Source organism: Fopius arisanus, unplaced genomic scaffold (genome assembly GCF_000806365.1).
Source record: "Fopius arisanus strain USDA-PBARC FA_bdor unplaced genomic scaffold, ASM80636v1 scaffold00002, whole genome shotgun sequence".
Classification (NCBI taxonomy): domain Eukaryota; kingdom Metazoa; phylum Arthropoda; class Insecta; order Hymenoptera; family Braconidae; genus Fopius; species Fopius arisanus.
Genome location: NW_011887741.1, coordinates 965018 through 978655, shown reverse-complemented (window position 1 = coordinate 978655; position 13638 = coordinate 965018). Strand labels below are relative to the sequence as shown.

The 13638-nt window shown below is 37.3% G+C and overlaps 3 protein-coding genes across 3 annotated transcripts; all 3 read right to left on the bottom strand.

The window, feature by feature from the left end:
- Positions 1 to 728: 728 nt before the first annotated feature.
- Positions 729 to 3624, bottom strand: LOC105266186 (cytochrome P450 6k1). Its single transcript, XM_011304142.1, has 5 exons — positions 2990 to 3624; positions 2538 to 2906; positions 2229 to 2416; positions 1868 to 2156; positions 729 to 1764 (listed from the first exon to the last, which is right to left on the bottom strand). The coding sequence occupies exons 1-5, from the start codon at positions 3507 to 3509 to the stop codon at positions 1595 to 1597; spliced, it is 1536 nt and encodes a 511-aa protein (XP_011302444.1). The 5' UTR covers positions 3510 to 3624; the 3' UTR covers positions 729 to 1594.
- Positions 3625 to 3983: 359 nt separating this feature from the next.
- Positions 3984 to 6127, bottom strand: LOC105266178 (cytochrome P450 6k1). Its single transcript, XM_011304130.1, has 5 exons — positions 5472 to 6127; positions 5021 to 5389; positions 4712 to 4899; positions 4351 to 4639; positions 3984 to 4251 (listed from the first exon to the last, which is right to left on the bottom strand). The coding sequence occupies exons 1-5, from the start codon at positions 5989 to 5991 to the stop codon at positions 4082 to 4084; spliced, it is 1536 nt and encodes a 511-aa protein (XP_011302432.1). The 5' UTR covers positions 5992 to 6127; the 3' UTR covers positions 3984 to 4081.
- A 672-nt stretch (positions 6128 to 6799) lies between these two features.
- LOC105267828 (uncharacterized) lies at positions 6800 to 13526 on the bottom strand. The gene is made up of 10 exons (XM_011306943.1): positions 12786 to 13526; positions 12355 to 12726; positions 12091 to 12275; positions 11571 to 11859; positions 11313 to 11482; positions 9578 to 10133; positions 8815 to 9186; positions 8452 to 8636; positions 7144 to 7429; positions 6800 to 7014 (listed from the first exon to the last, which is right to left on the bottom strand). The coding sequence occupies exons 1-10, from the start codon at positions 13300 to 13302 to the stop codon at positions 6836 to 6838; spliced, it is 3111 nt and encodes a 1036-aa protein (XP_011305245.1). The 5' UTR covers positions 13303 to 13526; the 3' UTR covers positions 6800 to 6835.
- Positions 13527 to 13638: the final 112 nt, after the last annotated feature.

Genomic DNA, 13638 nt, shown 5'->3' with positions numbered 1-13638 from the left:
AGTGAATCTGATTATTCATTACTCCAGTCAGTGAAACAATTCCGATTACACGGAGGGCAAAATCTATGGGGATATATGTTGAATTGTGAGAAAAATATATCACAGTGTGATGGAATTAAGAGTATCAATGGATTTCGGGTTATTCAGTAACCAAAAGTTATGTATTTGATGTTTTCTCGTCCGAATTTCATCTATAATCTGACGGCACTTTGCCATTGATGGACAGACGGTGGGAGCGGAAATTTAATAGTTGAAGGGAGTGGAGGCTAAATTGAATCGGTCTTTGACGAGTTGGCAGTTTGAATTGAATTGAATGACAGGACTGTCTAAAAAATTTTCGATATGGGCTTACCGTACAAAATGTGGAACTGGTGCCGATGAAATCCAAAAAAATAAAATGCAATGTGCACTCGGAAAAATTATTTATTTGGATCAAATGAATGTTATTCGTATCCAATCAATAGCGCGACCTAAAATTTCAATTGGAAATAAAATATCCATTTCAATCTTGGCTTTTATTTTTATGTGATAATGATTTTTTTATTACTAACGAATTTCTGGTACGCTAAAATAAATTCGTTATGAATTTGTTTTCAGTAATTCATTGATTTCGAAATTCATTGGTATATTTTTAATAAAAATATTCGTCTGATGCAAAAAAAAATCAATTTTTCTGCGTGTAAATACGTAATTGGATTAAAATGATTAGAAAAAATTCAGAGCCATTGTACGTGAAAGAAATATCATTTATTGAATAATATACGAAATCTCCGTAACAATACATATATTTAATATGAATATACATATTAAAGAATATACACTATATAAGCGATTAAGTGGATGAACGAGGAGTAAAAAAATTTTACCTAAATATTGAAGTAATTATTAAAAGTAATTAATCGGTATAATTGTTCCGCTTGCTGGCGAGCTGACGATTATTATTTGATTGTATAATAAATTCTTGTGGTCCATGGATGCATTATAAACGTCAGGGGAAAAATGATAAGTCAGTAGTAACTGACTCGAATGACATTTCGATTTACTGAGACTAATTGTCGGAGGAGAAAGGACTAGAATTATCCGATGGAATGCAATCATAAAGTGGAGATTAGAACGTATCACTAAACTTTGAAAACTAGAGAATAGATTCTATGACCCCACAGTTATGATTTTCCTTCACATTGAACTTGTTATCTTTAATCACTGATTATGTAATGATTGAAATTCCCCGGGAATCAATGCCAAAGAGTTGAGCATTGGAATGAAATGCATAAATTAAATTTGTAGATCTATAATCTATTTGGTTATCTCGGCATTCTTATTTCTATCGATAAACTCAATGAAGCTGGATGAACAAATGCATGAGAACTACGTACCATCTTTAATTCTAAGCGTAATAGCGTTATAAAAGTGTATCATTGTGAGAAGAAACTGAAAATCATTCTGCAACCTGAGTAATAGTTTCTTTTTTGTAAATAAAAAGTGAGTGCATACAATAAACGTATAACTGATCACATTTCACTGATTAAATCATCAGTTACTGTTCATCATTTTTTCATTGTACCTGTGAGGCGTTGGTGTTATTTCCAGGAATTTATTCATGCAATTTTCGTACTGTGAGGTATATACCACTCTCAGGAGTAGTTAGCACAGCTCTTGGATTGAGTCTCATGGGGATGAGAGTCTTTTCGCAAGGGGATAGTTCGTACTTTGAGAGAATTGTTATTACACCGAGTTTTACCTGGATCAGTGCAATGCGGAGACCTAGAAAATTTTAATTGAATATCAGAGAGATTTTGTGAGGGTGAGGATTTATTGAGGATTTATTAGAGAGAGATTAAATTTGGGGAGGTGGAGGATTCGTTACCGATACAGAGGTGCGGCCCATCCCCGAAGGGCATGTAGACACCAGGTTTGCGCGCTCTCTTATTTTCCTCAGAGAAGTTGTCGGGATTGAAGCGGAAGGGGTCTGGGAAGTAATCCTCATCGAAATGGAAACCCAACATTGGAATCAACACAGGAGTTCCTTTCTCGAGGATCACATCACTGCCTGGGATTTTATAATCGTAAGAAGCTACTCTGTCCAAGTAGGGCAGCGGTGGATAGAAACGCATGACTTCTGATATCACTGCGTCGAGGTATGGCATGCCTGTCACCTAAAAATATTCAAGCTGTGGATGACTGTCAAAAAATTGGTAGTGTGACTAAAATTGCTCGAAGATGTTTACCATCATGTCATATGTTATTTTGCCGCTATTCTCCTCCAGAACCCTTTTTATTTCTTCCCTCAACTTGTCTTGAACTTCTGGATGCGTCGCAAGTTGATACAGGCAAAAACTAATTACAGTTGAAGAGGTTTCAAAGCCACCAGTGAAAAAAACAGCAGCTTGGGCTACCAGATTGTCACCGTCAAATTCTGTCGGAAGAATTGTACAGTAAAAACCATATTCATTCAATAATTCATCCGCATTCATGGCATGGCAATCATTACACCGTTTGTATAAAATTTTTTTACTTGCTGAAAATATCTCACTTACCAAAAATTTTCTTCTCCTCTTCTGGTTGATTCTTTCTCAATTCGATGAGAAGATCGATGAGATCGGGACGTTTGATTCCCGATTTTTGTCGTTCTAGCAAAGTTCCCCAGAGTGCTTCTCTCAAGAACTTTGTGCTTTCTTTATGAAAAAATTGAATATTCAAAAGCTTGACAAACTGAGGGGCAAAGAACATGGCTAAAAACTCATAACCACGGTAAGTATTGAATACAAAAATCCTTTTTCCGTGTTTTCGGAATTCAGCATCGGGATTATTGAGGGAATTTGCTTTTATGCCGTAAGCAGTTGTGGCAATGAGGTCAGTGGTGAATTTAGCGGCAAGATCTTTCATCTCTAACACACCCCCAGGACCTGGTGTTAAAAAAAATAATAACAAATTGGACGTATTGAGAAATAATTTGCCGAGACGTATGAATAATTCACCAGTGCCTCACCATTTAATTTTTGAGATTCCAAAAACGTATCCAAATCCTGACAAACATCCAGCATCAAGCCAAACATTTTCTTCAACCTTCCAGCTGTATAAACCGGCGTCAATTTCGATCTCACATACTTCCAGGCTGGATTTTTAATAAGAAAAAGATTAGCAGAACTGAGTGTATCATTAGCATTAGCTGTGAGATGTTTGTCCTGAAAGTAGTTTGCATCCTTGACAAGAATACTCTTAACGAGCTCCGGATCACGAACCAGGAGGAACGGTTTATCCAAAACGTAGAATCCAACATAAGGCAGGGGTCTGTACTCCTCGTACCAATCCCTGAAGAAATGACCGGGGAATTTTCGCTGCAGAATAATCTCCTTGAAACTCCCGAAAAACGGCACCGGCGGGATCTGCCTGACTCCCCGTTTCGTCCAATAATTAAAATTTCTTGTCACATACAGATACACTATAAGGATCAGCCCGAAAAAACCTGCCAGTAAGTCCAATCCCCAAAATTTCGTGATCAATGCCATTTCGCGGAAGAAAAAAGTCACACTTGAATGAAAATTTCAATTGAAAATTAGAGTTCAGGCAAATGCGACATGTACGGTCCAAAGTTTTTCTCCGCACTGATCTAGCATCTCCTGCATCTCAATTTATAGGTAGCAAGGTTTGACCATTACCGATAATTCTCATAGAACTATAGAAGTTGTCCCCTTCCAGTCGTTGAAATGTCCCCATCCGTCAGAAAAATTAGCGAGAGATGATAATTGAATTCATAAGTCTAAGATCACATCGTCACGAATACGTTATCACACTAGGAAATAAAAAATTGAGAGGTTGATCGATAACATTTTTTGCGAAATGATAAAAAAACTTTGATAATGAGAATCTTACACGTGGTAAAAAGAGCCGTGGATGATTCATGTGCATGCAAAGAGGAGACTCTAAATTATGAAAACAAAGTAATAATTGACTAATGCGTCGCCAACAAAAAAAACCTTGAAAAACTCATAACTAATTTTTTATTACTCCTCAATTACACGAAGTATTTGTAAAACTACTCTTGAAAGTTTCCCAAGGACTTGATTAAAACTGGAGTGAATTATTTAACTAATTTTCTCACTGTGAGGTGTACACCACCATCGGGAGTAACTATTACAGCTTTTGGATTCAATCGCATGGGAATGAGAGTCTCTTTGCAAGGAGATATTTCGTATTTGGATAGCATTGTTATTATTCCCAGTTTTGCTTGGATCAATCCAAGTCGTAAACCTGAAAAAATAGAGTAAAATTTCGAGCAGGTGATAACATGATAAAGTACAAAAAACACCGGTCATGAGATTAGATAGTAATGAGAGAGAGATTCATTACCAATACAAGTGTGTGGCCCATCGCCGAATGGCATGTAGACACCAGGTTTTCGCGCTTTCTTATTTTCCTCAGAGAAATTGTCGGGATTGAAGCGGAAGGGATCTGGGAAGTAATCCTCATCGAAATGGAAGCCCAACATTGGAATCAACACTGGAGTTCCTTTCTTGAGGATCACATCACTACCTGGGATTTTATAATCGTAAGAAGCTTCTCTGTCCAAATAGGGCAGAGGTGGGTAGAAACGCAGAACTTCTGATATCACTGCGTCCATGTACGGCAATCCTGACACCTAAAAATATTGACGCTGTGGATGACTGTAAAGGAATTGGTATTGTGGTTGAAATTGCTCGAAGATACTTACCACCATGTCGTAGGTTATTTTGCCGTTGTTCTCCTGCAGAGCCGTTTGTATTTCTTCCCTCACCTTGTCTTGAACTTCTGGATGCGTCGCAAGTTCATACAGGCAAAAACTAATTACAGTTGAAGAGGTTTCAAAGCCACCAGTGAAAAAAACAGCGGCTTGGGCTACCAGATTGTCACCGTCGAATTCTGTCAGAATAATTTAACAGCAAAAATCATATTCATTCAATAATTCATCCGCATTTATGGCATGGCAATCATTACACCGTTTGTATAAAATTTTTTTACTTGCTGAAAATATCTCACTTACCAAAAATTTTCTTCTCCTCTTCTGGTTGATTTTTTCTCAATTCGATGAGAAGATCGATGAGATCGGGACGTTTGATTCCCGATTTTTGTCGTTCCTGCAGAGTTCCCCAGAGTGCTTCTCTCAGGAACTTTGTACTTTCTTTTTGGAAAAATTGAATATTCAGAGGTTTGACAAACTGCGGTGCAAAGAACATGGCTAAGAACTCATAGCCACGATAAGTAGTAAATTCAAAAATTCTTTTTCCATGTTTTCGAAATTCAGCATCGGGGTTATTGAGAGAATTCGCTTTAATGCCGTAAGCAGTTGTTGCAATGAGGTCAGTGGTGAATTTAGCGGATACATCTTTCATCTCCAAAACACCCCCCGGACCTGGTATAGAAAAAATAATAACAAATTCGACGCGTTGCTAAATAATTTGCCGAGACGTATGAATAATTCAGCAGTGCCTCACCATCTAAATTTTGAGATTCCAAAAATGTATCGAAATCCTTACAAACATCCAGCATCAAGTCAAACATTTTCTTCAATCTTCCAGCGGTATAAACCGACGTCAATTTCGATCTCAAATACTTCCAGGCTGGATTTTTAATAAGAAAAACATTAGCAGCACTGAGTGTATCATTAGGATTAGCCGTGAGATGTTTGTCCTGAAAGTAATTGGCATCCTTGACAAGAACACTCTTAACAAGCTCCGGATCACGAATCAGGAGGAACGGTTTATCCAAAACGTAGAATCCAACATAAGGCAGGGGTCTGTACTTCTCGTACCAATCCCTGAAGAAATGACCTGGGACTTTCTGCTGCAGAATAATCTCCTTGAAACACCCGAAAAACGGCACCGGCGGGATCTGCTTGACTCCCCGTTTCGTCCAATAATTAAAATTCCTCGTCATATACAGATAGAACACTAGTATCAGTACGAAAGAAACCGCCAGCAGGTCCAATCCCCAAAATTTCGTGAGCAATGCCATTTTTAAAATTTTCAATCTGATGAGTCCTCACACATCACAACCATTCAACTCTGATTTCTCAATGTCCCGTTCTGATAAACAAATCAGCAATGAAAATTCAGTCACACAATATCCACTAAGTAATGAGCAATAGTCCAAGTCATTTAAATGGGTCTTACGTACGTTGAATAACCCTGGTTGTAACTACCGCCTGCTCGAGGAAGTAATGATCTATTACATCTAGCAATAAATCGTAATTCACTGTTATTTCAGGCATTCTCGGTTGTAAATGGGGAAGAGGCACTCGTTAATTTTCAACGTACGCCGGAAAATTTATGTGAAAACGTAAATTGTTGGTACAATTTCAAAGTGGAAAAATACGCTGCTGGATTATTTGGTCGGGACGTACCGTCTAGGTGACAATTACTGTACTGTCATTGAATGAGTTCTTCAACCGTAATATCTTCGATGAAGCCGAGTCTCTCAGAATTTACAAACCAGTTTTTCACGTAACTAGAATTTTAGAGCAATCTTTCTCAATCCAGTGATTTTTTTACGAAAGATTCTGCGAATTCTCTTCTGTGAGGTATCTAAATTATCTAGTATTTCTAGCTGCCATAAATACGAAATATCGAGATCATTCCTCTCATTGGTTATTACTCAATAATTATTATTACGACAAATATAGAATTTTTAAATGTTACGACAAAATCGAAGGGACCAATCAAATAATGAAAAATTCATAAACGATTATTTATTTTTATTTCATTAATACAAATGCTGAAGATGGATTGCAATGAATATAGAAATTACAGTGAATTATCAGTTGTAGTTTGATTACTTCGTATTTATTAATTATTGAATATCAATTGTTTTGTGGGTCGAGTTTCTTCACGTGGAGGTATAGACCCCCTTCAGCGCTTGTCATTACCCCTTTTTTATTAAGTACCATTGGAATTGGAGTTCTATCCGAGGGCGAGAACTCGTACCTTCGCAGCAATTCTATGAGGCCCAATTTAGATTGAGCAAGTCCCAATCGCTGACCTAAGATACAAGTAATACCATTAATTGATAATTAAAATTAAACAATAAATATGAATAATTCGATGGCTGTAGTTTTTAGATTCGTAGGCATTCCTAAAAGGCTTCGGTAAAAAATAATTAATTAATTACCGATGCAAACGTGGGGACCATCGCCAAATGGATACCACGTTTGTTTGGTGGCCTCTTTGTTGATTTCTGAAAATCTTTCGGGATCGAATATCTCGGGGTCTTTGTGGTATTTCGGATCGTAATGGAGACCTGTCAATGTTATATAAACAGGTGTTCCTTTTTCGATAATGAGATCGGTTCCAGGAACCGCATAATCCGCATCCGCGATGCGATCCAATAAGGGTAATGGTGGGTATTTGCGAAGAGTTTCTGACACCACCATATCCAAGTACGGAAGGCGCATGATCTGTAATCAACAAAAAAATTGCTGCATAAATCGAAATGATTACTTACTCTAAAAGATTGTGTAAAGAAATTAAGTGATGTCATCATCAAGTAACATTCGCTGTGAATGTGAGGGATATATAAATTAAAAAGAGATATGAAGAATATGAAATAAATAAGGAAATATAAGTTGATTGCAATCAATAAATTTCGTGCGAGATTTTGAATCGGTCTGTTGCGCAGAAGTTTCCAGGGACCGCCGTGAATTGTTAATTGGTTATTTGTTTTCAATTCCACAGAAAAAAATTGAACTTTTGATCTTCAGAGATCTGATGACGTGTTTCGCGATTTATTGAGAGATCTAGATTAACTGGGTGTTGAGTGGTATGAACTTGTCAATTGATACTGAACAGTAATTATGTCAATTGATAAGAGCTTGGATAGAATCGCGTATTTATTATTTCTATTAAAGCGACTACTGGATAAAAATATGATATTCCATATGGTCTCGGGTAAAAAAAATGTAATGGGAATATTTTTTCCTAATTTTTAAAAAATTTCTGAAAGACTTTTCAGAATTTTTTTTTTGAAACAGAAAAAAAATTGGAAAACAAAACAAATTTATTTTGGGGAAAGGTTTTGAAAGATTTTTCAAAAATTTAAATAGGAAAATTCTTTTTATAATTTAGATGGCGTATTTTTTGAGAATATTGTGAAATTAAAAAAGTAAAAAAACAACCAAATAATTAAAAAAAAATTGTATTCGCAAATATTCCTAGAAAATAAAAAAAAAAATTTCTGAAAAGTTTTCTAGAAATTGTTTTCCAAATTTGGAAAAAATGTTCCGATTACAATTTTCTTTTTACCTGGGTTGGTAATATAATTGTAATGTTAATTGAATAATTAGCCAGCCTGGTTGTACTAGTTATAATTAATTAATGGGAATTACGAAGAATTTCTATACGAAATCCTCCATCAGATTTGTGAGTGGAATAAATTCAATTGCAGGATTAAGTGATAAATGTTTATGAAAAATGGCTGTACCATGTCGTATGTGATTTCTCCGTGATTTCCTTCGACAGCATCAATTATTTCCTTCCTGACACGTCTCTGCACTTCCGGTTTTAAAGATAATTCGTAAAGTGAAAAACTTATGGTAGTTGAAGAAGTTTCAAATCCTGCCGCGAAAAATACAGCCGCCTGAGCAACAATATTATCACCTTTGAACTCTGAAAATTAAATATTGATTTCAATCAATTAATTCAAATTCAATAATATTTATCAATCATCCGAGAAAATTCACAGATCAATTAACTAAAAAAATATTCATTAAGAATTATTGAGGGGAATATTTATATGAGTGGTAGATAATTTAATTGAGAAAATTAAAAATAATATAGGAAGTACCAAAAATATTGTTATGAGAATCATCAAATTCAGCGTTTTTCAATTCAGTGAGCAGATCAATGAGGTCATGTCTCTTAAACCCTGATTTTTCCCGTTCATTGATAGCACCCCACACAGCCATCCGCATAAATTGACTGAATTTTTTTGGAAAAAAGTGAAACCCCAGGGGTGACATGAGATAAGGAGCGAACATTCCTGAATTATGCTCGACGCTGCGGTAGAAGGTGTCCCTGAAGAATTCCTTTCCACTTTCCCTGAACTCGGCATTGGGGTTGTTCAGGGAATTCGCTCGCAGTCCAAAAGCCGTTGTTGCTATCATATCCGTTGTAAATCTAGCGCAAATGTCTTTTAGCTCCAACTCTCGTCCTGGAGCTAAAATCAGATTAAAATAATCACCCAAAACAAGAACCAGTGATGCAATCAATTCTCATAAAAATTACAGCTCTGCGTTAATAAATATTTAATTGGCTCGCGTGGAATTTTCCCGGCGCTGCAATAATAATCGCTGAGTCTTGTGAAGATTCCAGTATCTCTGTGGAATTTTTCATTCACAAAATGGCGTTTTTGCTTGAGAAAAAATGTCATGGTAATTATATTTCTTCCGGTAAAAATTAGGTTGCCCAAAAAAATTCCATTTTCACAAAAAAAAATAAATAAAAGTTAAATAAAAAATTCTTTTCATCACACTTCGGTGTAACTTTCACTTGATAAATTGTTATTATTATTATTGTTTGATTTTTGTGAAGATATCATTCCAGACTACCTTCTAGATTCAGGGACTCCATATACGTAACGAGATCGTGGCCGACTTCGATCATGAGTGTTAACATCTTTCTGAGCCTCCCAGAGGTGTAAATCGGTGATATTTTGTGCCTCAAGAACTTCCACGCAGGATTCTTCAATACAAATAAATTCGAGGTACCAATGACGTCGTATGCCGGGGCATTGGCATATCGATCCTTGAAATAATCAAAGTCCTTGATGAGAATCTGCTTAACGATCTCTGGATCACGGATCATCAGCATCGGCTGGTCCAATATAAAGAACCCAACGTAGGGCTCATTGGGTGCATAATCATACACCATCTTCGTGAAACATCCAGCTGACGTTTTCCCCAGAAGAAACTCCCCGAAATTCCCAAAAACCGAAGTCGGCGGAAGGTACACGACCCCTCGATTTTTCCAGTACTCAGAATTCCTCATCATATACCGATATATCAGATAAATAATCAACACCACCAGAATTACTACCTCCAGCCCCCAATTATCCCCCAAAAACGTCATCTTCACGTCTTTATTCCCCTGGCACGTCACGAGAATTCACAAATAAAAAATCACGAGTGGAAATTCCTCCGAAAAATTCCCTTCACCTAGAATTCTCCGAGAAATGAGAAAATTCCATGAAACTATAATCGAACATATTCTTTCCGCTAATTAACTAATTAATTATTGCCAACAACTAATTAATCAATAATGAATCATTAATTTTATCATATTTTTCTAATAGTAACGCGATGTTTTTTAATTTATTTACTTAACAGAAAAAATTGTTCTCTCATAAATCGTGGAATTTCTCCTCCGGAGTTTATTCCTTGGCTGTAGCACTTGTACTGAAGTTGCACGGAGAAAGCGAATTGCTTCACACTGAGAATAATGTCTGCACGTGTTTTTACGCAATTATTTGTCCTCTTCGATGATTGCGTGCGCGGAATATTTGCCATCCGAAAATTATCGGATTATGATGAGAGGCAACTTATCAGAATTAGTATGGGTTTATCCGTACAATATTTGAATTAAATTCCCTTAATTCTATCCGAACTTCGACGAGTGCTCGAAGAAGACACTCGTTACAATGAAATGATAATTTCTTATGGGCAATTGATATCCCTGAGTTATCAAAACGGATGGCCGATAAGAGCACAACCCACGACTGTAACGAGTGCGACCCGAGTCAATCGCGAATAATTAATTATACACCGATCATTAATGCACTATCTCAAATTCTGCAGAGAATGTAGATAACCGTTGACTTTATAAATAAATTAGGGAAAGTTTTTGCAATGTTGATATTTCCAGGACTGCGTAAGTTATAGTTTAGGAATGGAATATTTTTCTGGAAAATGGGGAAAGGACGAATTCGTCTCGGATTTTTTTATCATGCTCATAAAAGCTATTTTTTATTGCAGTTATAAGAGTATCAGACCTGTTGACAATGAATGTTTTCATCAGAAATCCATAAACAAATAAAAAAATCATAAAGGGGAATTGCGACGTACCGATGACCGATAGAATCCCAGACAGCGTAGGGTAAAAATCCGCTGACTCGTTTAGAATTTTTTTTTATTCTCAGAAGAAGAATTTATTGTATTTATTTATTAGTGCATTTATTCTATAAAGTTATCTTAAAATCTCGAGCGTTTCAACACTGGGAATTCACATGTTCAGTCCATAATTAAGTGAATGAATAAAGGGACGTTTTAGTGGATGACATTTTTGTTAATTTGATGTGATTTTCCGAACGTTCAGGAAAATTCCACCGTCTGATGCTGTGATCAGGGCTTTTGGGTTCAATCGCATGGGGACGAGGGTTTTCTCACAGGGAGAAAATTCGAATTTCTGGATCAACTCGATGAGCCCCAATTTTACTTGCAGAAGACCAATTCGAAGACCTAGAAGACAAGATTTTTGTTTCAGTGATGAAGAAATTGTCTGTTAATGATTTTTTCTATTGAATTCCACTGATAGTTAATAAATTACCGATACAAGCATGAGGACCATCTCCGAAGGGCAGATAAACACCAGAGGGTATTTTCTTCTTCTTCTCAGGACTAAATCGCTCGGGGTCGTATTTCTGGGGATTGGGGAAATACTGGGGATCGAAATGGAGTCCAAATACCGAGATGTAAACTGGAGTTCCTTTTCTCAGGATCAACTTGGAATTAGGCACTTGATAATCCTGAGCTGCCACACGATCCAGGACTGGCAGGGGTGGATATTTCCGGAGAGTCTCCGAGACTACCATATCCAAATACGATAATTCCGATATCTTGATTAACAAATTAAATACCAATGAACAAAAAAATCGATAACGAAAAAGTGAACGACATGTTATCGTGGATTATCTCTGGATCTAAGAGAGATAGCGCAATTTCTTGTGGGACATGTTTTTTAGAGCTGAGTGAAAGCTAGAAAAAATATTCCCATGAAAATTTCACTATCGGCCTTAGATTTTGAGGGATTCCTCCAGATGCGACGAAATCTGTCGGTGCGAACTCACCAGGTCATACGTTACTTTTCCCTGTGACTTCTGCAGGACTTGAGCAATTTCATTTCTCAATTTTGATTGAATATCTTGATGACGAGCCAATTCATAAAGTGTGAAGCTCAATGTCGTTCCAGATGTCTCATAGCCAGCTGTGAAGAATACTGCTGCCTGTGCCACTAAATTATCACCATCGAAATCTGGAGCGAAAAAATTAAATTAATGAATCTAGTAATTGCGAAATTTTTCCGTGAGAATATGCGGTCATGAACGGCGCACCAAATAGCTCTTTTTCAGGTCCAGGTGCCTGCGTCTTCTTCAACTCGAGGAGGAGATCGATAAGATCGCCCCTCTTGATTCCAGAGCGCTCTCTCTCGTTGAGGGTATCCCAGACGGCAGTCCTCAGAAAATTAGAAGTATCAGGTGAGAAGAATTGAAACTTGAGGGACTTTGCGATGTGTGGAGCGAAAAACATACTAGTCACTTCGATATTTCTGTAAAAAGTGAAGTTGAAGATGGCACGCCCTCGTTTACGAAATTCAGCATCTGGATTGTTGAGGGAATTGACTTTGAGACCAAATGCGGTGGTGCCGATTAAATCCGTCGTGTACTTGGAGCAGAGCTCTTTCATCTCCATCACAATATTATCTCCTAGGAATTAATTATTCTTTAATAATATGTATATTTTTGGAGTAAACATTTTCACGAACCGTTCCAAGGAAGACTCGTCATGTGCGCATTGAGATCACGACTGACTTCAGTCATGAGCTCAAACATTTTCTTCAGTCTCCCAGATGTGTAGATCGGTGTAATTTTAGCCCTGAGGTACTTCCACGCTGGATTCTTGATGAGGAACAGATTGGCATCCCCAAGGCGATCCTCAGAGCTAGTCTGGACGAACCTGTCCTGAAAGTAATTGAAGTCCTTCACGAGAATATTCTTGATGATCTCCGGATCCCGAGCGAGAAAGAAGGGCTGATCGAATACGTAGAATCCGATGTAAGGGAGTCCCGCACCCCAATTATAGAGATCCTGAAGCCATTCCCCAGCACTCTTTTTCATCTTGAAGCAGTCACTAAAATTTCCGACGAATGGCGTAGGCTCTGGGCCCATCACCCCTAGGTTTTTCCAGTACTTGAACTTGCGGGTCATGTACAGATACGCCAGCACCACCAGCAAGCCAAACCCCATGAGCAAATCGATGCTCCAATACTTGGTCAACAACATTTTTTACATTTAACACTTGAACTATTTCTATTCAACTATTTGTATTTCTTCGAGGCGAAGAGTTCTTGGGGCATTGAGCGCGCACAAAGAACTACCCCGAGACATCGCCACCTTTTATCATTTGTCCTCTTATCGCATGACTAATCTGCAATAACTGTCAAACCACATCATTGTGACTGATGTAAAACATATCAATTATACGTTGAAGAAAATCTCCTGCAATTTGCAATCAGCCAGAGACTGCTTATTATGGCCGGGGGACTGGTGTACTTCTCGTTGATGACTAATAACAGATTTTTGGTTTCAATACGACGGCAAGGAGTGAAACACACGTGG

What these genes read in the sequence shown, in the direction of transcription:
- LOC105267828 (XM_011306943.1), bottom strand. Translation starts at nt 13,302, where the DNA reads ATGTTGTTGACCAAGTATTGGAGCATCGATTTGCTCATGGGGTTTGGC. An exon ending in GAAAAGTAACGTATGACCTG is followed by an intron (nt 11,860 to 12,090) that starts GTGAGTTCGCAC and finishes TTGTTAATCAAG; the next exon opens with ATATCGGAATTATCGTATTT. An exon ending in TTCTCATAACAATATTTTTG is followed by an intron (nt 8,637 to 8,814) that starts GTACTTCCTATA and finishes TTTAATTTTCAG; the next exon opens with AGTTCAAAGGTGATAATATT.
- LOC105266178 (XM_011304130.1), bottom strand. Translation starts at nt 5,991, where the DNA reads ATGGCATTGCTCACGAAATTTTGGGGATTGGACCTGCTGGCGGTTTCT. An exon ending in GGAATCTCAAAATTTAGATG is followed by an intron (nt 5,390 to 5,471) that starts GTGAGGCACTGC and finishes TTTCTATACCAG; the next exon opens with GTCCGGGGGGTGTTTTGGAG. An exon ending in AGAGGAGAAGAAAATTTTTG is followed by an intron (nt 4,900 to 5,020) that starts GTAAGTGAGATA and finishes TTATTCTGACAG; the next exon opens with AATTCGACGGTGACAATCTG.
- LOC105266186 (XM_011304142.1), bottom strand. Translation starts at nt 3,509, where the DNA reads ATGGCATTGATCACGAAATTTTGGGGATTGGACTTACTGGCAGGTTTT. An exon ending in AGAGGAGAAGAAAATTTTTG is followed by an intron (nt 2,417 to 2,537) that starts GTAAGTGAGATA and finishes TTCTTCCGACAG; the next exon opens with AATTTGACGGTGACAATCTG. An exon ending in AAATAACATATGACATGATG is followed by an intron (nt 2,157 to 2,228) that starts GTAAACATCTTC and finishes GAATATTTTTAG; the next exon opens with GTGACAGGCATGCCATACCT.